The sequence below is a fragment of the Heteronotia binoei genome, chromosome 1, assembly GCF_032191835.1.
Source record: "Heteronotia binoei isolate CCM8104 ecotype False Entrance Well chromosome 1, APGP_CSIRO_Hbin_v1, whole genome shotgun sequence".
Taxonomy (NCBI): domain Eukaryota; kingdom Metazoa; phylum Chordata; class Lepidosauria; order Squamata; family Gekkonidae; genus Heteronotia; species Heteronotia binoei.
Genome location: NC_083223.1, coordinates 106,367,504 through 106,393,002, shown reverse-complemented (window position 1 = coordinate 106,393,002; position 25,499 = coordinate 106,367,504). Strand labels below are relative to the sequence as shown.

At 40.5% G+C, this 25,499-nt stretch overlaps 1 protein-coding gene across 2 annotated transcripts; it reads left to right on the top strand.

Moving 5' to 3' along the window:
• Nucleotides 1-233: 233 nt before the first annotated feature.
• On the top strand, nt 234-25,499 carry GOPC (golgi associated PDZ and coiled-coil motif containing). Of its 2 annotated transcripts, XM_060238561.1 has the most exons (9): nt 234-703; nt 7,868-8,032; nt 11,139-11,162; nt 13,184-13,359; nt 14,924-15,089; nt 15,986-16,081; nt 16,451-16,615; nt 22,971-23,151; nt 25,088-25,499. In XM_060238561.1, the coding sequence occupies exons 1-9, from the start codon at nt 398-400 to the stop codon at nt 25,198-25,200; spliced, it is 1,392 nt and encodes a 463-aa protein (XP_060094544.1). In that variant the 5' UTR covers nt 234-397; the 3' UTR covers nt 25,201-25,499. The 2 variants fall into 2 exon arrangements, with proteins under 2 accessions (XP_060094544.1, XP_060094551.1); XM_060238568.1 differs by lacking the exon at nt 11,139-11,162.

Below are 25,499 nucleotides of genomic sequence, written 5' to 3'. Positions count from 1 at the left end.
GCAGCGCCTCCCTTGCCCGATCTTTGGTAACAACGATAAAACACAGTGGCTCCAATCGATGATTTGGGGGATCAGCCCAGCCGACCTGGCAAACTGGTCTTAGTTGTGGCAGGCCGAGCAAGTTGACTGCCGATTTTTGCGTCAGGGTTCTCTCTCCCTCTACCGGGTGATCAAAGAGAACAAACCTTCACTGAAAGCCTAAGGCTTCCTAAGGAACTTACAGCGCATGCGCCGGGGGGGAGACCGAAAGGGAAGGCGACAAGGCGCCTTTCTTGCTGCCGCTGTTTCTCCTCCTTCCGCCCCAGCCCGCCCTCGAGCCGAGGCCGACGCTGAGTCTCGCGGGCGCCGGCAGGAGTTGGGGAGGGAGGCGGCGGCGCGCTCCAGCTGAGAAGTCACCATGTCTGGGGCAGGCCCCTGCGGGGGGTCGGGCTCTGGGGCCTGCGGAGGGGTTGGGGCGGCGGTGTCGTCGGCATCGTCGCCCGGTGGGGCCGGCGGTGGCCTATCGATGTTCCGGTGGCTGGAGGTGCTGGAGAAGGAATTCGACAAGGCCTTCGTGGACGTGGACCTGCTTCTAGGCGAGATAGACCCTGACCAAGCGGATATCACCTATGAAGGGAGGCAGAAGATGACCAGTCTGAGCTCCTGCTTTGCCCAGCTTTGCCACAAGGCTCAAACCGTCTCCCAGATCAACCATAAGCTCGAGGTGGGGAAGGGGCAGTAGGCCACCCGCCAGGGACGTGCAGGGAGAAGGAGGTGGGAGGGGCACTTGGTATGTGATAGGGGAATGTGGGGTGGGGTGGCTTTGAGGGAGTGGAAAAGGAGCTTTTCCGTTTTTTATCCCTAAAATGAGAATACATATTACATTACATTATATTGTATTCGCTGACTGTGAAGCAAAAACTTGTTACCTGACTGGTGATAAGCAAACATCAGTGCTTAGTGCGGTATGGTGGCTGAAGTCTTTGGGCATAGGCTGTGAAAGCCTGGTTCACATCAGCCAAGAAATCTCCCATGGGGACTTAGGAAATGGCCTGCTCTCTGGCCTGTGAGAATGTATGTGTGTGCTGTTGAATTGCAACTGACCAATAGCAATCCTATGAAGTGGCATCTTATAGGGTTTTAAAGGGAAGAGATTAGAGGTGGTTTGCCATTTTGCTCTGCATAGCAACCTTAGGCTTCCTTGGTGTTCTCCCACCCAGATACTGACTCTTCTTAGTTTCTGAACTCTAATGAGATCAGTTTGGGTTATTAGAGCTGCTACTTTGGGAGAATAGCATTGGATAAATCTGGGTATAGCTTGAGGGCATGTTATGCACTACCTTTTCTAAAGCTACATGGGCCTGGTTTTGATCAGAGCTTGAATGGGAGTAGTTCAGTAAGACTAGTAGAAAAGAAAGAGTCCAGTAGCACCTTAAAGACTAACAAAATTTGTATCAGGGTATGGGTTTTGTAAGTCACTGCTCACTGTTAGTCTTTAAGATGTTACTGGTCTCTTGCTCTTTTCTACCACTGCAGACAGCCTGGCATGGCTACCAATCTCGCTCTATCAGTAAGAGCAGTTCAGTAGTGTAATCAGCTGCCTAGGGAGATTATGAGCTCCCCTCACTGGCAGTCTTCAAGTAGCATCTGGATGAACACTTGTTGGGGATGCTTTAGGCTGATCCTGCATGGAGCAGGAGGTTGGACTAGATGGCTTATATGGCGCCCTCCATCTCTATGATTCTATGACTATACAAGAATAAATTCCTATCCTGGAATTTTGCATTTCTATAACTAGGAGCCTAATGGTGGATAAACATTGTTACAATAGAGAAAGTAAACACATATGCTATGGCATAGTGCAAGTCTGTTTAATGAGTTTGAAGAAAATGAGAAGTGACTTGGTAAATATTCACTCTGTAAATTTCCCCAAGCTCTCAGTATTATGATGTTTTGAGAAGTGAATAGGAAAGAAACCCCTTTAGAAGAATTTGAGTTCAGAAAATGAAAAGTGACTAAAAACAGAGTCTACTATAGGTGTGAACCAAGTGATTTACAGTTTAGGATATGACTGGCGAATGCTTAAGTAAAATATTTTTCTGACACCTATAATTTCTGTCTATGCATGTGTTATGTTCATGACTATATTGGTCTTATACCGGAACCCCTTCAGCCTGAACCTTGAATTTGAACACTTGAAAACTGAATACCTACTTGTATCTTCACCAACAGAAGTTAGTAGGTTTTCTCCTAGCAATGCATCTTCTGCCCTTCTTGATACATACACATTGGAGCATGAGATTACCACATCATCTTTCTCAGTATGAATTGCATGTTTTGTGTATACTTAAACAGAGATACTTAAAACTCAGTGAATGCATATTCTGTGAAAACAGGTGAGCCCAAAAGCATGGGGATCTACAGTATAGAATAGAATCAAGAATAAAAACAGGAATATGGAATAAAAATTTTGTCCAGTTAACTCTCTAGTCATTCAAACTTATTTGACTGTGAGAGGTGGTAATATAGTTGTCAAAAATACCTTTGACAACTATATTATGCTGTATTTTGTAAATATTCTCTTCTGCTTGAGTTCTGTGTATTTAGACACAATTCAGCAATTCTGTGTATGCTAGTGGCTATATTAATTTTTTATGTATTTCTTGTACTTTACTATGTAATTTGATAGTATGGCTTTTTAAGTAAGAATACTGAGTGAAGCTGTCTATGGTGTGCATTCTTACTTCAGAGTAAGCACCAGTGAATTTTGTAAGAATTAATGAGTAAGCATTTAGAGGATCATCCTACACAATAGTAACGTTTCCATGCTCTTAAAGCACTTTTAACATACCAGTCCTGTTTTGGAACATTAACGTTGGAGGAACCCTGGGACTTATTTGTAGTATAAGTGCTGGTTTAGGTTATCCCTAAGTTATCACCTGCCCCATGGTCAAAATAAAAACTGACTTGCTAAAAAAGTAGAATTTAAATTTGTAAAAAATAAATGATGATATAATATTGTTTTGTTTGCCACTTTTTTCTGGCATGCATGCTTTGTACACTAATTGACACTGTTGCAGTAATTATACAGAGGGTGGTCTGTGTGTTACAGTATATGGCAAAAGTATTTTGTCAGGGTGGAGAACAGAAGGATAATATGATCAATTAAGTTTTAAGTATTTAAGTATTAAGTTTTAGCACTGAAAACAAGAAATGAATCATTCTGTAACTTTACAACATAATGCTGTCAAGTCCAAAATATAAGTATAAGTATGGACAAAATAGCAGTAACAAATGCCAAGCAAAAAACAGTAAACATATAATGGTAATAAGTAGTAGCAGGCATAGGTATATGCATGTTGGAATAAAGGAACCCAATTAAAGATCAGTCAGTAACAATTACAGAGTGATTCTGTATCAGTTATTGGTATTCTGAAGTTTTAACAACGCTATTCTGGAATTTTACTGGGGTGTGGAAGAGTTCATCCAGAATAGGCTGTTCTTGAGCAGAAATGCTAGTCGACTTTTATTTCTTCTGATAAGAGGATCTTGTTTCACCACAGTAATTTTTTCCAGACCTAGAGGAGACACATAATCAGTTAGGGTTGAAGAGGCATAATGTTAGTCAGTGGTTACCTTCTTTGAGGAAAGACTGTATTTCTTGCTGCATATAAATATCATCCACACACTGGTTTCAAAATGCAGTACTGGTTACAAATGCAACAATTTGTACAGTGATTTTTAAATCTCTGTAATGTCTGAGCATTCTAATGGAGAAAATCAGCAGTGGTAGGAAAGACACTTGTGTCTTTTCTGCAGCATACAGCCCCAGGTTAGGGTTTGATGCATTTTTCAGTTCATGTGGAGCAGTTAGGCTCATCAGGACTGACCACTGTCCTAAGCAAACAGATAATATATTCTGGGAATGACTCATGACTCTTTTTAGTTCTCTATTTGCTGTTCAGAGTTATACTATATGAACAGTAAAGCAACATGGTTACTGCAGCCATGGTCATATCCTGTGGTGAATTCCATACGTTAATTATGCTATATTAAGTGTCATACATAATTTTTCTGACATTAATCTATTGGAAATCAGTTTTTTCAGGAGATCTTGATATGAAGTTTTATAATATAAACCAAATCTTCTCTTGGCTTTATGCACAAAGCTCTGCCATGTCCTCTCTTAATCATCTTTTAATGCACCCCCACTCCTTCTCTTTCTTTCCAGAACATGCTGCAACCTTTTGAGCATTTTGATTGTCCTCTTAGATAGCTTTTCCAGTTCTAATACTCTTTGAGGTGGGATGGCCAGAACAGTACCTCATATTCCACATAAGGCTACGCCATTGATTATATAAAGGCAATTTCAACAATTTCATTGTCAGTCCCTTTCCTAATAATTCTTAACATAGAATTTGCTTGTTTCATGACTGCTTCACTTTGACATCTTCAGTTAGCTGTCCACCAGACTCCATCAGTATATATGTGGATTTAGTTATTACCCCAATGCTAATCACTTTTGTAAGAAAAGGAAATCGCTCTAAAACAATAGTCTAGGTTTCAGTGAGCTGTCCCCTGGACTCCATCAATATATATTGAGGTCTATAGGGGTTTTTAAAAAGTAAAAGCAGGCCTTCAATAATATGGGCCAAGATAAGTTCTAAGGAGCAGTAAAGCTTAAAATGAATTCCAGCCATTTTTCATAGTAGCCTGATACTGGCCAAATCTAATTTCCGGAGTGGGATTGCTTTCTGAATGCTCTACCCAAATGTTCTCTGCTAACCCATATAGCAGTATTATCTTCCCCATTGTGATTCCTGCAATGAAGATAAAATTATTACATTTTTAATTATGAGGAAAGCAGTCCTATTTAGCAAGTCAGTTGCTTAACTTTGGCATCCTCACAGTTAATCATACCTTCAGCAGTATATTTGTCCAAGACGACAATTATAACAACAAGATTTGTTCAGTCATTCTTGTTTGCAGTTGGAGGAGTGTCTCTTCTAAACTCTTGCAGCTGCAGAAAAATAATCAACACAAAAGAAAACAGTGATCATAACGCTTTGCCATTGTTGAGGCTATTAGGTCTTCTGTCTCTTGTGGTGATAAAGTACAGATTTTGTATTTAAGAGATTAGTCTTTTTTTCCATAGAGCAAGGAAAAAAGTAAGGTTAAGGTCAGTACATACCTTCCGTTACTCCCTAAATATAGTGAGGGATAGGGTAAACCGCTATGGTATTATATGTGCTATTAAGCATACACAAAGCAGTAATTCCAATGAATTTTGATCTCAGAAATGGTATCGTTCATTACTTTTAAAATACCTGAAAATGTAATCAATCAGAATTGAGCTTTGTTATAAAGGGAGGCCAAGTTTTTAAGATGTATCTTTGTTATGTTCTAAAGACTACTTGAATGTTTGTGATATTAGATTGCCCAAAATCAATACAGAAAGCGGCTAAGATGCATTCCAATCGGAAGATCTTTCATTAGTGAAGCAGATTATCATTCAGAAGTTATAATAAAGTTGAAATCAATCTGAGTGTTAGAATTCTTATGCCTTCCCATCAGTTAGAATATGATTTCCCAACCTTGTTTGGAACTTAAACACAAACATTCTTTTTCTTTTCCAGAATGTAATGCATTTCTGTTACTCCAAGCATTCCGTATCAAGCAGTGACTCTGTCTGTTTATTCCATAGTCTCAACATCGATTAATATTGAACAGTTGCTTCTTGAACAATGATAATTTTTTAGTGTAGAAAGTGGAGAAGCAGAAGTGCTCTTTCTTGATCAGCTAGGAAGAAATTACAAAGTATGAAGACTTGTATATTTTTTGTTGTGTGGGATTGACAAAACAAAGACAGATACAAGATGGATCCAGAAAACTATGGAATTAATTGCTTGTGCCCTGTCATTCTGCACTTCATGCAGCCATTTGCCATGAGTACCCTCCTAGGAGAGAGGAGGAGTTTATGCAGATGAAAAATGGCATTTCACAAAACGATTTTGTGAACCTGCCTTGTGGAGGAATTCCTCCAACTCTTCATAAATAGGTCCCTCTTAGAGGGGCAATTTCTAACACCCCTAAAAGAGGCCTTGGTCCGCCCTCTCTTGAAAAAAGCTACAGCAGACCCGGCCGAATTGGCGAACTATCGACCGGTGTCTAATTTACCGTTTTTAGGTAAAATTATTGAGAGGGCCGTGGCGCAGCAGCTTCAGAGGTTTCTGGATGACGCTTCTGTCCTGGACCCATGTCAGTCAGGCTTCCGGCCGGGCCATGGGACGGAGACGGTGCTGGTCGCCTTAGTGGATGACCTCCAACGGCAACTGGATCGAGGCGGCGTTGCAGTGCTGATGCTGTTAGATCTGTCGGCTGCATTTGATACAGTCGACCATCGGCTACTGACGCGCCGCCTCGCCGACATTGGGGTTGAGGGGTCGGCCCTGCAATGGCTTTCCTCCTTTCTCCTAGGTCGGGGACAGAGGGTGGCTATTGGGGGAGAACGATCCCGGAGGCGCACACTGGATTGTGGGGTGCCTCAGGGAGCAGTTCTCTCCCCGATGTTGTTCAACATCTATATGCGCCCCCTCGCCCAGATTGCCCGGCGGTTTGGGCTGGGTTGCCATCAATATGCAGACGACACCCAGCTCTATCTGCTAATGGACGGCTGGCCCAACTCCGCACCAGGGAATCTCGACCGGGCTTTACAGGCTGTCGCGACATGGCTCAGGCTGAGCGGGCTGAAGCTGAACCCAGCGAAGACAGAGGTCCTGTGCGTGGGCCGCGGCGCCCTGGGAAGGGAAATAGCTCTCCCGGCCTTCGACGGTGCGCTATTGAAAGCAGCGCGCCAGGTAAAGAGCCTAGGTGTTTTACTGGAGCCTTCACTATCAATGGAGGCCCAGATAGCAGCCACTGCCAAGTCAGCATTCTTCCATCTGAAGCGGGCAAGGCAGTTGGCCCCTTTCCTCGAGCGCCGGGACCTCGCAACGGTGATCCACGCAACGGTCACCTCAAGACTAGACTACTGTAATGCCCTCTACTTGGGGCTACCTCTGTGCCGGACTCGGAAGCTGCAGCTAGTGCAGAACGCGGCGGCCAGGCTGTTGTTGGGACTTCCAAAACGGGAGCATATACAGCCGGGGCTACGTGAACTGCACTGGCTGCCAATTATATACCGAGTCCAGTACAAAGTGTTGGTCGTTACCTTTAAAGCCTTATATGGCCGAGGACCCACCTACCTGAGGGACCGTCTTTCCCCATACGAACCCCAGAGAGCACTGAGGTCAGCCGGGAAAAATCTGATGACCATCCCCGGGCCGAAGGAGATTAAACATCAGAGCACCAGAGTACGAGCATTCTCGAGTGCGGCTCCTACTCTGTGGAACCGACTCCCCGAGGAGGTGCGGGCCCTGCGGAACCTTGAGCAGTTCCGCAGGGCCTGCAAGACCGTCCTTTTTAAACTGGCACATCCGGACTGTTAGGAAGATCAAGAATTAAGGAGCCGCCAATGCGGTCTGAAGATTCACACCGCAGAATAATTATATCATTGAACTGGTTTTTAATGTTAGTAGTTTTATTGTTGATGTTTTATATTGTTGGATTTAAATGTTTTTATAATATCACTGTATGTTTTGTAATATGCTGTTAGCCGCCCTGAGCCCGCTAAGGTGGGGAGGGCGGGATAGAAATAAAATTTATTATTATTATTATTATTATCAAGAGGATTATCACATGATACCAGGATGATTTTTGTGCATTTTAATATAATTATTGATGTATAGGAAGATTTGCGGTGAGAGATAACTTTTTTCCTGTGTTTTAACACTATAAGTATCACTAAATCTATTATTTACTGATTCTTGAACTATATGTTATCTTCCAGGCCCAGCTGGTAGATCTAAAATCAGAGCTGACAGAAACACGAGCTGAAAAAGCAGTATTAGAAAAAGAGGTGCATGACCAACTGCTACAACTCCATGCCATTCAGCTTCAGCTCCACGCCAAGACTGGTCAGAGTGTTGACTCAGGAGCAATAAAGGCAAAACTGGTGAGTCCTGTTGATTAAAGAGCAGTTGCATTTTTTACAGTAGTTATTACTCCAGTTTAGTTTATTTAGTTTGTGCATGTGAATAGAATTTGTATCCTTTGTTTTCATTCTAGCTAGGAAGTTCAGATTGACTAACAAAAATATTTATAGTTGTTAAAAATTGTCAAAAGAAATTACTGACTGGGAAAGTTGAGAGAATTGTAACACCAGAAATTAGGTTCATTTCCAATGAGGAATTTTGATTAGAATGTGATACTTGAAGGAAACTGTTTTTAAGTAAAATTAAAAATGCTTTATAATATGCTCAGTCTCTTTTATTTTACTGTAACATAAGAAAGACATGGAGGGACTTCTTAGAATTAGTTTTACATTTCGAGATTTGTGCTTTATTTGTGAACATCTTTCTTCGCTGTCTCTTACTTACTTCCCAAGTGATTGCCTAGTAGTACTTAATTTATATAATGAAGATGATAACTTTCACTTCTGAGGTTAACTCATTTTACTCAGGTCCAAATCCTGCAAAGTTTGGAATATTGTACTTATCCAATTGGATACCTTTTTCTTGGATAGGCTTGCTGTTTAGAAGATCAATGCCTATCTGTGGAAAGGGTACAAGGAATGGTGAAGTAAGACCTGTGAAACAAAAGGAGGGAGCTATAAAGGTTTTTTTCTCAAGCAGCAGCATTTCATTCCACAGGGTGAACTTCAAAAACAATTTGTAATGGCATGTAGATTAGTTACTTATGGTTCCTCATCCTCTTGGAGAGGAGTGACAAGTGGAGTTCCTCAAGGATCTCTCCTGGGACCTGTATTGTTCAATATCTTTATAAATGATTTAGATAAAGGAATAGATGGAATGCTAATAAAATTTGCAGATGATACTAGATTGGGAGGGATTGCAAATACAGTAGAAGACAGGACACAGGATGATCTTGACAGGCTGGAAAACTGGGCTGAGAGAAATGAAATGAATTTTAACAGGGATGAATGTAAAGTTCTGCATTTATGTAGGAAAAATCCCATTCATCATTATAGGATGGGGGAGACTTGTCTTGGAAGTAGTATGTGTGAAAAGGATCTAGAGGTCTTAGTGGACCATGCACTGAACATGAGTCAACAGTGTGATGCGGCAGCTAAAAAGGCAAATGCAATTTTGGGCTGTATCAACAGAAGTATAGTGTTCAGATCACGTGAAGCGATGGTATCTCTTTGATTAGACCTCACCTAGAGTATTGTGTTCAGTGTTGGGCACTACAACTGAAGAAGGGTATAGACATGCTGGAACGTGTCCAGAGGAAGGCAATGAAGGTGGTGAGGGGTCTGGAAACCAAGTCCTGTGAGGAAAGGTTGAAGGAGCTGGGTATGTTTAACCTGGAGATTAGATGATTGGGAGGTGATATGATCACCATCTTCAATACTTGAAGGGCTGTCGTATAGAGGATGGCATGGAGTTGTTTTCTGTTGCCCCAGAAGGTTGGACAAAAACCAGTGGGTTGAACTGAAATCAAGAGTTCTCCGCTAAACATCAGGAAGAACTTCCTGACAGAGTGGTTCTTCCCTTAGTTTTCAGCTAAACATCAGGAAGTACTTCCTGACAGAGCGGGTCCTCATTGGAACAGGCTTCCTTGGGAGGTGGTGGGCTCTCCTTCCTTGGAGGTTTTTAAACAGAGGCTAGATGGCCATCTGACAACAATGCTGATTCTGTGAATTTGGCATGAGAAGGAGGTCAGGAAAGGGGTGTGTGGGGGGGAGGTATTTGTGAGGTTCCTTGGCGGGGAGGGTGGGATATAAATTGAATTAATTAAATAAATAAAAATTGTGCAGGAGGTTGGACTAGATGACTCTGCAGGTCCCTTTCAACTCTATGATTCTATGAAAGAAAAGTCAAAACTTCTGTTGGGATAGTAGAAGTCCCTTGGTAAGCCTAAGCAGCAATTTGGATCCCAACTGCATAATTGAAAAGTAATTAATTAACTGACTTTAAATCAATTAAATATACTGCTACACAGTGCCAAGATCTAACTATAACTGTTTCCTTGCTTTCTTTTTTGGAGAATGTTGAAGGAAGTTTATCATTTCTGCAAAATGTGTAATAACCTTTAAAAGGTGCTATGCATTGTTAATAGAAATGTCTGTGGAAGACCTGGGCCAAATGTCCCCTCTGCATTCTCATATTTTCATCTTGAAATTGCTGTGGCACTTCAGTTACTGGTGGTTCTTATTGCCACAGCAACTTGAAAGAAAATGATCTTTACAGAAAATAAACAGTTTTGATGTTGGCAAGAGATGGCATGGTTTGCACAGAATTGTACCTTTTATATCAATGTGGACAAATTTTAATCTAATTAAAATTTCTGAGTCATGCAGCTGTGATATTCCCTAAGCTGAGAGTTCAGACAGTTCCATTATATAAATTTCGGGAAAATGCCATACAGATAGAGAGTTGTGTTACTTTTAAGTATTTTGCAAGCCGTTATGTTTACTTGTTGACAATGGGAGGGATAGTGAGCGGTTGTGGCGTGATTTGTAACTTAAAAGCACTTGTTTTTTCAGATAAAAATGCCATTTAAATCTAGTTACTGCTCATAAAATCACAGATTAAACTATGGAATTCTGGATACACAAGCTAAGGTTAGAAAGCCTATTATAGATTTGCTTGTTACAATGCAGGCTTAGGTGGTACGTGGGTTATCAGTAGCAATATCTGAATTTTTCTTGGAGTATCATGTAAGTGTTTTCATAGGACAGCAATTAGTAATTATGTGAAATTTGGTTCTCTTAAAAAAAAATTAGAAGTATTTGCCATCTGAAGAATCTGTCCTTTCCAAAATGTGAAGAAGATCCCATTTTTATTAGAAATTTTATGTTCTGAAGTACCCATGCAGCCTATCCTATATATGTTTACTCAGTTGTTGATATTAATTGTGCTGCTTGGGCTTGTGTTTGTAGACTGTATCTTTATTTTTTGTAATGCATTTAGTAAAGGGTGTGGGGGGGGAGCTTTGAGTACAAAAAGCTCTGTCAGCTAATGTGTGGCCTTTTTCTGTTAAGTATGCAATTTTTGCAAGTATTCCTAATCTTGAAACTTTTTTTCTCCTATCTTAAGTCTGTCCCTTCTGTGGAGGAGATGGTAAGTTTGCTGACTGCCTTTTTCTGTGTTTGAGTTCAGTGCATTACTTTTGCTCAGAGTTGCACATATTGGCCTGAAAATTTAGTGCAACTGAATCTTAGTTAGATTCTTTTCCTCATTTGTAAGCCAAGTTACCGCTTTTCAGCACTCCGTTTAGTTCTTATACTCTTCTTCATGTCTTTGTTGCTGCTGTTGATTACTATGGCTAATTTGAAAGTTTTGAAATGCTTTGGAATTGAATTCAAACTTGGCAGGTAGTTTAAAAATTAACAAGCCAAGCTTCAAGCTCTGTGGTGCACTTGGGCTTCTCATACAGCAGCTCCCCAGACTGCAGAGCAAACTGCTTTTGAAAACCAGGAGCTGTGGTGTGGCACATCTGTCCACTTATCAAAGTCCAACAAGGAATAATGAATCATAGACGACAACCCTAAACATGTCTACTCAGAATACTATTTGGATTATTCATTGGGTTTTACTTCCAGGAAAGCATTCTCAAGATTGCATTTGGCTAGAGTCGGTAGACACTTTTAAAGAATGATTAAGCTGTTTATTATATCGTGTAGGTTTTTTTTTTCTGGTTAGGAAGACATCCCTTATCCTGCGTTGTTTTCTCTATATTATTAGCAGTTGTATAAGTCATTTCTGTCCCCTTAGTTGCTTCTTCCCTCTTTTTAAACTAAAACTTCTCAAGCCCCCCTTCTTTGTAACTCTTTTTCCAGACTAGGTTTAAAATATCCTTCAAAGTATCGAAAAGTTACATACAAGTTTAGAACAACATGAATTTGAATCCAACGAAGAATTTCTATGAAGTGCTGCTTTCTCTTTTCTCCCCTCTCACTCCAGCCAAAAATGGCCCTGGTGAGAAATTCACACTCCAGGAACAAGAGCCCCTCCATTTGTAGAAACGTTTTTTTGAATTCAGGCCATAAGAAGAATTTTTTTAAAAAATGGAATAAGTGAGACTGTAATTTACAAATGGTATACATTTACTATGTATTTAAAACCTTTCTGTATATTAACTATTATTATACAAATAGTTTTAGTAATCTAGATGCTTACTAATTCCTTTGTACATGTATTTTCTTTGAGCATATTTTTAACTACTAATGCATAGTGTATTATCCTAAACGGTCTCCAGGGCCATTGAAATACTTTCACATGATTATGGCTTTTTTATTTATTACGGTGTATCCTGCTTTTCGGACAAAATTATCTTTCAGAGCAGCTCATTCCAGTCACTGCCCTCAAGCTTACAAACTAAAAAAAGATAAACCCTCCCAGGGAAGAAAATGGAGGGAAAACAAAGAGTGAGATCAGAGCAAAGTGAGCGTTTGTATCCAGTTGGGGCCCAGTTGGTCTTCCCTGGCTGGTGTTCTTTCCAGGAAGGATGGGATTTAGCCTTTCAGTGGGAGGGGCCACAGTCTGTCCCATCACTTATGCAGCAGCATAAACTGGGCTTTTACATTTGATAGGAAAGAGAACTTGAAACCAAGAAAGAAAAAGTGAATTAGTGGCTAGAGAAGTGTTCTTTCTAGCAGGGGTGGTGAAGCAAGCTCCCTGCAGCTGCTTCTCCTCTGATGGCTGGACCCAGGCAGGCCTACTTCTTGACATGGTGTCCTTTGAGGGTTCAGAATGTCCTACTTAATGGTGCAATTTCTGCGCAGCTTGTAGTTGGCAATTTACCAAGGGTGAGAGATTTTTTAATCAGAATTATTATTCAAACTGCCTCATGATGTGGAAATATATATGGCTAGGTGTGTTGTTAAAACTTTTATATGTGGGCTTGTAAATATCATTCTTATTTGCTGGGCTGTTTTTATAATGTGACCCTTTTTTAAAAAAAAATAAGATCACCCAGTGGTATAGAAAGGTTACCATCCAATCTGACAAGACAATTACTGTGTGCTGTGGCTTCTTTTTCTGAAACGCTGAAGACTTACTGATATGCTTGTAATGTTTATGTCCTTTATAACATAATGTTTAGCTTGTGACTAAAATAACTGGGCTTTTACATTTGATAGGAAAGAGAACTTGAAGCCAATAAGAAAGAGAAAGTGAAAGAAGCACAACTTGAAGCTGAGGTGAAACTGCTAAGGAAAGAAAATGAGGCTCTTCGTCGACACATAGCTGTGCTCCAGGCTGAAGTATATGGGGCAAGACTTGCAGCCAAATACTTAGATAAAGAGCTAGCAGGAAGGTGTGTAAAATTCAGTACTCACAACATAACATAAGAGTCCAGCTAGTGGTCCATCTAGTTCAGCATCCTGTCTTACATAGTGGCCAACTGGTTCCATTGGAGAACCAACAACAGGGCATAGAGATTGAGACCCTACTCAGATGTTGTCTCCTGGCTCTGGCATTCAGAGGTTTAGTGCTTCTGAATGTGGACGTTCCCCTCAGTCACTATGGCTAGTGATAGAGCTATCCTCCCTGAATCTGTCTAATCCTTCTTTAAAGTTATCTGTTCCTGTTGCCGTCACTACATCCTCTGGCAGTAGATTCTTTTTTTTAAGCACTCTTTGTGTAAAGAAGTATTTGCTTTTGTCCATCTGCAATTTGCTGCCCATCAGCTTCATTTGATGCCCTTGTGTTCTAGTATTTTGGGAGAGGGAGAAAAAAAATTATCTTTGGCCACTTTCTTCACCCCACACATAATTTTATAAACTTCTATCTTGCCCCCTCTTAGTTGTCTTCCTCTAGACAAGGATTCTTTCTGGGTTTCGTTCCCCAGTCCATCTGAGTCCCTGTCTCCCAGACCAAATGCAAACAAGAAAGTAAACCACATGTGTCACAAGCAGGGGACTGGTGAGGGTCTTCTACTGGTTGCCAGCACTCTGGTAAGGGTCTGTCTTGGAGGGCCCAGAGCAGCCACCTGACCCTTGTCTTCTCAGCAAGCACCTTTTATTTGTGACCAAAGAGATGTGCAGACCCAGGCAGTATGACAACAGTAAGTTTATTATAAGTGCTCAAGAACAAACAAGTTTTTAATTATTTAGCACAACAATGAGCAGTGAAACAGTAGGTGATGCAAAGAAAATAAAAGTCCTGACATGATCAACTATACATTCCATTCCTTCTGATTCCAACTGACTCACCACTCTTTGGATGAAGGAGCTGTCATGACTGCGGCCTTCTTCCATCCCAACTTTTCTAGAAAGAACTCTCCTGACTACAGCCTCTCCAGAGAGAACAACCCTCCCTCTCTAGCTAGTCCTGTTGTTTTCTCCCAGGTCTCACCCTTTGTTCTTCACTGGGCAAGTTTCCCCTCCTAAACTTCTGTCCACCCAATCAGAGGGACAGAAGGGATCCTGGGAAATATAGGCATGGTTGCTTCTCCAATACAGGCTTCCCTGGAGCCTGTAGACTGCATTAGTCCTAGGATCATGACAACATGACTTAGCTAACTGTGAATGTGACCAGGGACTCTAGGGATTTTGTCTCCCTCCTCACACCTCAGTGGTCCTGGTTATGTCAGCTCTGAGTGTTTCTGAGGTAAATGTGAGGACGGTAGAAGGATAATATATAAGTATTCTTATCTCTTTTACTCTGGGATGGTATAGAAAATTTTGAGAGTGGGAGAGGGTGAGCATCTTGATTTGCAAAGGGTCCTAAGTGGAAACATATCCAAGCGGGGAAGGAGGGAGCCCTATGTTTATCTTGCTAGTTGAATTGAACAGTCTAATGAGATTTAGAGCCTGGGATTGAAACTTATCATTTCTGAACATATTTAATAGAGACCATGTTCCTTTCTCATTTTGTAGGGTTCAGCAAATTCAATTGCTAGGTAGAGATATGAAGGGACCTGCTCATGATAAACTCTGGAACCAGCTGGAAGCAGAAATTCATCTGCATCGGCACAAAACTGTGATTAGAGCATGCAGGGGACGTAATGACCTAAAGCGACCAATGCAAGCACCTTCAGGACATGTGAGTTTTCTGATATGGATTGGCCCTTAGAGCTCTATATTGGTTGTATTCATATCTTTAATTATAAGCTGCCAATCTTGTTTTGGTTCATTGCAGTTAAAATCACCATCAAGGTGATTGTTAGAATGTAAAGCTAATATTTTGCCAAACTTTGCAATTTCCTCTCTTGTTACCAGTCCTACATAATGTTCCAGGATCAGTCCTGAGATGCAGGTATTCACATTTGGATCCTCAGGATATTCTGTATGAAATAAATTTTAGTTGAACCTTTTCTGGTAATTTTTTTAAGTTACCAATGCCAAACATTGCAAAGTGTTTGCATTTTCCAACTTCTCTGAATTTACAATTGCATTTGAGAAGGTCACTTTCAATAGCCATCCAAATGTGTAAATGCAGAAACATTAGTTTTAGCATCCCACTCAGTGTTTTATACATATACATTAAAATGCCCAAATATTTCTCAGGGTATTAGGCTTTCTGGGAATCATGATATATAAGTTGTTCTGTAGAGAAACTGCAGCACAGGATTCCACTTGAACTTATCTAACGAGAGACCATTCCTCTGTATGAGGAGGGGAATGTACATGCAAATAGAGCAAAAAGCAAAATTCATTTATGTTGTCTTAATGTTGACTTAGCATGACATCTGAATGTAGTTTTACGATGTTAGTTTGTAGGAGTGCAGTTACATCTCTTAAGAAACAGAAATGAAATTGACAAAGGCTTTTTAAGCCATAGAGGTGCATATCTTTGAAAAATCACTAACTTGAACAAGTCCCAGTTTTAAGTCAGGACTGAAACAGTGGGGTGTGTAATGCATTCTCTCATGCATTCACCTGAAACCTTTAAGAAAATGCTAACTTAATCATGTTAATTTTTTTTCTTGTCGAAATTAGGACCCAGATTCCCTAAAGAAGAGTCAAGGAGTTGGTCCAATCAGAAAAGTTCTTTTGGTGAAAGAAGATCATGAAGGACTGGGCATTTCAATTACCGTAATAAATGAAAATTTCCCTTTTCCTATTCACAGTATTCAGGATGGTTTTGCAAAATTTTCACAAATACTATTTTGTATTTCCTGGTGCACCAGCTTACACTGAATATGTTAAATGTTTGTAATTTTAGAAATATGCTGGAAGAACTTCTATTACATGTTAGGCTTGTGCAGATACTCTTCCTTAAGCACACTGTGAATTGCGTAATGTATACAAAACACAGAACAACAAAGATGTTATTTTATTGACACATTTGATGCATTACAGTGGAAGTTAATTAGTTTTGTAAGCTGAGTTAAAGAATACAGGCAGTTCTGGGCTGGCAAATACTTGGAAGTGACTGAAAACACTGGCTTCCTGTTGTCATAGGGTGGAAAGGAGCATGGTGTTCCCATCCTAATCTCTGAAATTCACCCGGGTCAACCTGCTGATCGATGCGGAGGGCTGCATGTTGGAGATGCGATTCTGGCAGTAAATGGAATTAATTTGAGAGATGCCAAACATAAAGAAGCTGTAACTATTCTTTCCCAACAGGTAATTATTATGGCATTCCCTAATGCTAGACTGTTAGTATGCATGCATGTGTCTGGTGGCTTTCTGTATGTTGAGGGTTCTGGAATGCTTTGTTATTTTCAGAATTTTGAGTAGCCATTCTGTGCCTCTTAGTTCAAGCGCCAAGAGGAAAGCTGTATTTATTACTGGGATGCCAGGTGTGCTGGATAGGCAGGAGTGAAAATTGTTGTGTTATTCAGGTGCTGAAGAACTGAGAATTCTTCTCAGTTCTTCAGCCTGGGGATCTCTCTCTCCCTCCTGCCCCCCAAGAAAGATCACATTTCTAAAATTAACAAGTTTCACACCAGTCATTTACATCCATGGAGTATTCCTATAAAATAAGACTAAAGCTGAACAATAGAGTTTATACAATTAGAGTCTCTGGAGACATATGTTACGTAGTCATTTATTAAGCTAGATTTGAATCCAGTAGCACTTAGACATTTTTGAGGCATGGTTTTTGAGTCAAAGCTCTGACAAAGGGAGTTTTGACTATTGAAAGCTTATACCTCGAAAATCCTGTTTGTCTCTGAGGTGCTTCAAGACTCAAATCTAGCTTTTCTGTTGCAGACCAACATGGCTACCTTCTGAAACTATAGTCAGTTATTGTAAGACCTATCATAGTGGTAAGTCAGCTTTTTAACTGAGTGCTGAATGATGGGCAACATCTGCCTGTGAAGAAATTGGTGTGCTAGCAAACAGAGTGGGGGAATAAAAAAGAAGGTAATACTGCTGGGAAGGGGCAGCAGTTTTGCCTTCCACTGTTAGAGACTATGATAGTGCAGGTCTATCTGACAACATTCTCATGGTCTGTGAACACTGAGCAACCGTATTCTTGCAAATGATGGCACCAACCATTTGGGCAGGGCCAGAAGGAGCTCTGATTGATGTCATCAGCACTCTAGTTCCAGAAAATGTTCTGGAGCTGTTTTACAGGTTGCCTAAGTTCAGCTACAGCCTGCTTTAGGAAGAAGGTAGTGCTGCAGTGCTGAAGAAAATGATCTTATGTGCTGCCGTTTGACATAAATGCCTGTGGTTGCTTACTCTGTCATTCGATTCAGCGATACTTTTTTACTTGAGAAATAGTTTTACTATTCACTGTATAGCTGTCTTTAGTTCTGTGGGTTGGATCCTGCAGTAAGTCTCCAGTGACAGAGGGGATTTCCACCAGCATAGTAGGCTTCCTTGTGGCCTCAGTTGCCCCTTGACAAGCTTCTTCTGCAGGACAGAATTCTTCAAAATAGAATTAGAAGGTAGTTGGAGGTCTGCAGGAAAAGGCTGAATGTATGAAAATTGTCCTTCTTCCTGTTGACAGAAATTTACCACAAGGATCCAACCCTGTGTCTAAAAGTAAAGTGGCTGGTTTGTGCAGTTCCCAAAAGCAACAAGACCAGACCTTTCATAGATTGGGGCTTCTTCATAGTACCAATGTATACAGAAACAGTACTTTGTAAGTTAAAAAGTATCCTTCTTCAAAACAAAGTGCTTGCTATGTTGTCAGCGTGCTCTTGGAATGAAATGAGCAGTTGAAGGTCAGTGACAGGGTTTAAAAAGTGGGGAGACTGAAAGATATCCCTCCTTAAGTATTTCTGGTATTTTGGAGAGGGAAGATTTCAGTCAGTGGAAGTCTGCCACTCATTCATCTTTCTTCCAGTACCATCCAGGACTATTCACAGGCCCTGAGCTTCAACTTTTCTGCTTTACAGGTTTCAACACCCATTGTTTAACACGTTGAAACATTAATGGTTATGAAATGAAGATAGATAAGTGGGCAGCTTCACTTCTCTTACTATGGGAGTTGGATGCAGATGAGAAAAGAGCAAATTTTCTGTTAGCCTTGTAGGTCATTTTCCACAGTGCAGCTGAGAGTTTGGGACCCAATACCTGTTTCAGGCCTGCTTATTTTATTCCACTTTCTATTGCAAATTCTATTGCATTATTCTTTGTTGGTTTATTTAAAACAGTTATATCCTGTCTTATGTCCTTGGACAGAGGGCTGCTAACAAGGGAGCAAATTGCAAACAGCACAGCTACCTTTTCAAATTTAGTTTTAAAACAGTAGTTATAGTTCCATAGAACAAAAAAGAAAAATAGTTTGTAATATAAAAAACAATATAGATACTGACATATGGATATTGGTGAAATTTCAGTGCATATAACCCAATGTGGGCATTATTCTTTCATGCTGCTTTAATGCTCAGATCCTTGAGCTTGGACTTTATCCTCCTGGTTTTCACAGAGGGCACTTGTACTCATGAAGGTCATTTGGCCGATTTCCAATTCATGGCTTCACATAGATACACACTGATATGCATTGTTTATATACATCTCAGTGAATGTTGATATATGTAGATTTGTATTGGATACACGTTTTGAGACAGGCTTTGAAAAACAGAGCCAAGATGGTATTGTCTTGTGCTATGGATAGACAGATGGTAACACAGCATAATCTGATGATATGGATAACATTTATTTTGAATCAGGATGAAAGCCTGTTTTGGAAACACTGTGTATCACATATTTGATGTAATAAACAGAACACAGTGTCCCAACAGGTTCTTAAGAAAAAGTTTACAAAAAATAATGTGGCTGGCATACAATTTAGTTTATTTAACTAACTTTATTAGCAGTTTTGGGCCAAATCAAACCAAAGTTCTGCATTTTGGGAAACTGTTGATTTCAATAGGAGAGTTGAGCAAATACCTCATTTTCTGTCAAAGAAAGTGGGCTCATGATTGGCCCAAGATGGGAGTCTTATGCAGAAAATCCAAATGGCACCTTTCCTTGTACTAGTTATTGACATAGCATACAATCCAATGGGAATCTGGTGTAAGACTCATTTGTTTCTGTGCAAGTTGCACAGAAGCTTAGGACATTCTCAGAAAAGCAATTATTTTGGAAAATAGTGAACACTTGGAAGATTACTGTTGTGTGAGGTCAGGGACAAGTATATGTCTTAATATGACCGAATGTGTTGCTATGTCCAGACTGAAATAGTCCAGTGTAAGGAAGTAATCTTCCTCTCAGTAGTCCCTCACTGCTTGCCTAAGGAGCTACTGACTTGGATTTTAACACTCGCTGTATCCTGGAGCAAGGACCCACACCTAGCAATCTATACCTAGATTATGAAACCCTGACACAGACTTGGAATGAATATTGAGAGGTCAAACATAATGGAAAATTGGAAACAAAAATTATTAAGCAAACACCACATCAAAACAGGGGGAATTAGCTGTTTGTATGGTAAATTTATTCCAAGGTACCAAGAGTCTGAGCAAGTTAACACCCTCAAATAGAGGGATGGGAGTGCAAGAGGGGGAAGGCTGGAGAGAGAGATCAGTTGGAATGCATTGAAGAGTCCAGCACTGATGTGGAGAGAAAGTCATTTGGCAGCAAAGAAATCAAATGGGGAAGGTCAGGATTGCAGAACCTTGGGGAAGGATTCTGTCTATTTAATGAGGGTGAGAGTAATGGTTAGAAACCAGAGGGAGTAAATATGGAGCATAGATTTGAGTACAGGAGAGGGATGGTTCCAGATGTAGAGGAAAAATTCCTAGAGCTAAAATTCAGACCTGGGTAAAGGCAGGAAATAGAATTGAGGCAACCATCCAAATATGTGTACGGATCCTGGGTAAGGTAATTGGATATTATAATAGCAACAGAATCTGTTGTTTCAAAAGTCCTACTGGTGAAAATTGGAGTATCAGTAATCTGAATGACCATTTGGGTGAGGATGTTCCTTCCTAGAATCTTCCAGCGTCTGCCTGTTCTCCAACTGTTACGATTGAACATATATGAACATATGAAGCTGCCTTATACTGAATGAGACCCTCAGTCAATCAAAGTCAGTATTGTCTACTCAAACTGGCAGCGGCTCTCCAGGGTCTCAAGCTGAGGTTTTTCATGCCTATTTGCCTGGACCCTTTTTAGTTGAAGATGCCAGGGATTGAACCTGGGACCTTCTGCTTACCAAGCAGATGCTCTACCACTGAGCCACCGTCCCTCCCCTAATCTGGTCCAGCTCCCTGCTTTTATCTCTCTGTATTTTATTCTGTGGTGGCTGCATACTTTGTTTACTTGCTTTTAATGCAAAATATGGAAGAGGTGGATCTCTGATGCCAAGCTAGAGGTAACAGAGAAATGGAGATGATGTGGTAACAGCCTGTTTGACAAAGTTACACAGTGTCTGCTGCTTTATATTAATACTAGGAATAAGGCCTGTTGTGAAGAAAAATACAATGGATTCTAGAAAGAGGCTGTGGGCAAGTGCCCGTCCACCCTTGCTGTCTTTCCACCCACCAAGTGAAGGCATTCACTCCCTCCCCCTTCAGGGGAAGCTGATCTCTGCCATCTGAAGAGTAATCGTAATTCTGACTGATCTCCAGCCCTCACCTGGAGATTGAGTAACCCTAGATTACCACAGTAAAAGGTGAACCAAAGATACAAAAAACCATGGAAAAATAACAAACTGTTATTATGAATCCAAAATTGAACCAATAACACAGTATAATTGAAGAATAGTCTATGAAACATATATTTAACAATTAATATTTAACAATATATTAAATTAGAAATATCACAAAGTACACCTTCTGGTTGTATGAATCCAAATATCAAAGTTTCAAAGTTCTATATATGCATGTCAGTTTCCAACTTCAAATGCTAAAGAACAATTCAGCCACTTCTGTGGGCGAATTAAAGTGCCAGTGCTTGCAATGATGCTGTGCAAAAATGTTTTCTTGCATTCTTTTGCTGGATTTTTTAATTCAAATTCCAAATTGCACATTTGAAGCTTCACTTATTCATGATAATCTTGCAAAAGTGGTTACAAAAATAGCCTCTGACAGTGATGCTCGCATTTGTCACTGTTTCCGACGGGACCTTCCTTGGAGAGGCGTCTCCCACCTATCAGGAAGCACAGAGTCACATACAAATGGCAAACATATATTGATATTTAGGTCAATAAATAAGCAAACCACCAAAATATTCTCTTACCAATTCACATCGGATCATTCACACACAGCACTCGGCACGGAGAAAATCTCAGTCATTCACTCACACACACACTCATATACCATATCAATGCAATACACCTGTTAGTCTCTTAAAGTGATCTTACAATGGATACAGGTAAAGGGTACATTTTCACACCATAAACAAGTTGGAACGAACTGATTTTTATACAGAACTACAAGAAAATAAACATTAAAGCAAGAACAAGGTCTTTTTAAGAAACACACACACAGTTACAGAAAGCAGGTTAAGATCTAAGACAGAATGAAGTCCCATGGGCTCGAGTGAATTCATTTTAAAAATCCAGAAAGCCTCCTCCCTGAGTAGGAACTTCTAAATCTCATTTTGTGATTTGTCACCTCCCTGATACTTAAACAAAACACAATTTCATATTATTTTCTGTATGATTGTTAGACACAAAATGCTCTGAAAGAGGAGCTTCCATATTTTTTAAGCGAACCCGAGATAGGTATCTGAGTGGTCTGAAATCACCTAGTCAGCTTCCACAGCAAGAACACATCCCAAAATCAGCTCTGAAGCCCTAACTCCTATGCCCTCCTCAAATTCCACCACAGAATCTCTCCTCTGTGAAGCGGTGTGACAGGCAGCTCGGCAAATGGGAGAGTAGGGAGAGCCAGAAACTGCCAGAATCAAGGTTGGTTGCCTTTCACTGACAGAATCAACTTGGCTGGCCAGCAACAGCCACTTGGGCAGGAGAGAGGAGCAGTCTCAACCAATGGCATGCAAGTACTCTTGATTGACGGTATGACAGGCCAAAGTTTGATGGACTGCACCCCCAACCAATGGGAGAGCTCTGTTTTGCTAAAATGAAAGGGCTTTTATATCTATAGGATTATGTAATCTGTTATAATTTTGAGGCTAATTTATACAGAATGTAGTTTGAATATTATGTGGGAGTCTTTCAGACAGATAAGAATGATAATTGTTCACTTAATTTTTACTGTGTGGTTAAGAGTTTTCAGGCAGACTCTATTTGGTCATATATGGTTCGTGGATGTAGCAGTGTGAAACATTGTACTATAAAGGTATATAGTTACATTCTGCTACCATAAGCAGCTAAGGACAGCATTCTGCCAGCACAAAAACTTCTTGCTTCAACTCAGGTTTTCAATGCAAAATGGGATGTTGTAAGCATGGTAATGGCTGCTGGTTTTCATGTATGCATGCACATGCAGTAAACATGAGTTCTACCATGTTGCTTCTTAGCATGGATGACTTGGTTCCCATTCTTTTTCTTTCTGGACTAGATAGCAATTGTTCTTGGAATAACTGATATAATCTTCTTCTTTTTTTTTAACTTTAGAGAGGAGAGATTGAGTTTGAAGTTGTGTATGTTGCTCCAGAAGTAGACTCAGATGATGAAAATGTAGAATATGAGGATGAGAGTGGTCATCGCTATCGTTTGTATCTTGATGAATTGGAGGAAGGTGGAAATTCAGTTTCCAGTAGAAAAGATGGCAGTGGAGATGTCAGATCCCTGCAAGGTAAAGCCTTTTGCACACTAATTAAGGTAGAATTCAAGCAATTATTAATAAGAAGAAAGCACAGTAAAAGAAATGCAATAATTTGGTTGTAGATTTTCACAACACACCTTAGCAGATGTAATCTTTTAAAGTGTTTTAGGCTTATTCCTGGGTTTCCTAGACTAGTTTGATTTGATGCTCTGTCCCTAGACTAGACTGGACCAAAAATTGTGCCACTTCAGTGTCACAAGATATGAAGTTAATCCACATATTTTCTTTGGCAGATACAGTGATTTCAAAGTTGATGATATAAGATGACAGGCATAGATTTCCCTTTAGTATTTTGCCATAAAACTGCTGTGAAGCAGGTTTGGCTTGCTCTCAGTGTCCAATGTGTGAGCAAACTAGGATATAAATGTTTAAATAAATAAATTCTATTATTGAATATATGTTGCTCTGATTCCATATATTTTGCCAATATGTGACAACGCCCACCCATAGGGCTGGACACATGTTGGATCTGATCTTCACGATGGGGATTACAATGGACTGGACTACTGCTGACGCAGTGCCGTGGTTGGACCACCATGTCCTGAAGGCCTGCATGAATGTCCCATCTTGCTCCTGTTTAGGCGGTGAGCATATTTTAGCTCACCCATGGAGTCAAATGGACCCCAAATGGTTCAAGATGGCTCTGTGGGGCATCCCTTTCTCCCTGGGTGGCTTATTAGATGAGCTAACGGAAGATTGGCATAGCTGACTTTCTGAGGCCATAGATGAGATTGCTCCCTGGCGCCCTCTGTGCCTCTGCTTCAAGCTGGCACCATGGTCCAACTTGGAGCTGTGCTTGATGAAGCAGAGGCTCAGACGGTTAGAGAGGCAGTGGTGTTGAACCTGTGATGTAAAGACTAGAACATCATGTAGGTCATTTATGAGAACCTATGAGGTGGCAGTCAAGGCCACTAAGAAAGTTTACTATGTGGTCTTAATTGCATCTGCAAATTCACGGCCGGCACAGTTATTTAGAACAATTTGGTCTTTGACTACTTGGCAAGGTAGGTAACCAGTGAGAGACCCCCAGCCAGCAAGGCCAATGACTGGGGCTGATGGGAGTTGTAGGCAGAAAACATCTGGAGAGCTACCGTTGGCCACCCCTGTTGTAGAACCTTTTATAATTTTGCTGGGCTTGTAAAACAGCTCTTCCACCAAGCCTTTGACTGTTAAATCTGAGATCATCATCTGATTGAACTGAATGGAGTCACTGTGAAGCTGGGACCTTTTATCTTATTTGAAGGACTGATTAAATAATATGAAAAAAGCTAGCTGTACTTTACCACTTTGGATTAGCACTTTTAATGTTGATGTAGTAGTTAATTTATTGGTTTTATTGTTTTAACTATCTCAGTTGACCTGTACGCTGCCCTAAATTCGCTTTGGCAGAGAGGGTGAGATATAAGTTAAATAAATAAATGGTGCCGAGCGCTCCCTTATTCCATGTGTTGCTTTTTTGTGTGACATGGTTAAAGATATTTTCTGGAGTAGTCAAGTTCATCTAGCTGTAAGGATACAGATCAGTTCTCAAACCCTGGCTGTGCTTGTGTAGTTTGTGTAGAGTTTCACAACATACTTTGGACTGGTTGGAATGTCTTGCTGCCAACACTAGCAAAACGGTTTGGATAGTTAAGGGACTAGTTATGAAGGGGGGAGGAGGAGCATATTCATTCCTAAGACTCTTCAACAGCACATGTAACTGGGGAAGAGGGGAGCTAATTTGGGTCCAAAAGCACTATTGTGGAATAGGTGATATTATATTGTCTGTCCTACCTCTTCAGAAATCTAGGATTGACTGTTCCCGCATTCAGTTTATTCTTTATCAACAAAAACATGTGGGGGTTTTTGACTGCAAGTTGTAAGCACCAACAGTGCTTTTAACACTTACTTTTCTTCTTTTTGGCAGTGTTTGATAAGAAAGCAAGCACTAGTGGCCATGAAAATGGAGACCTAGGAAATTCAGTTGAAACTGAAGAGACTGTATCTAAACTAGCTCAGTCTGCTGCGAGCTTAGCCTAAGAAAACAAACGTACAAGTGACACAATCATCAGTGAGAATTCCCTTCCTTAAGATGGATTCTGTAGACTGCTCTGCATTTTCAGTGCCACAGAAGGTTTTAAAGAAGGACTATTTTAAAGGTAAAAAGATGTGTTACTGTTGTCTGAAAAAAACTGTTCTGTAGATTACCTCAGGGCTTCATTACAAGCAGATCTAAACATGTAAATCTCCCATTTTTTTCTAAGAAGTTGCATGTCCAGTGAATTTCCCTTGAAATATAAGCACCAAAGCATGTTGTTTCCAAAGGCTTTTCCAAAAGT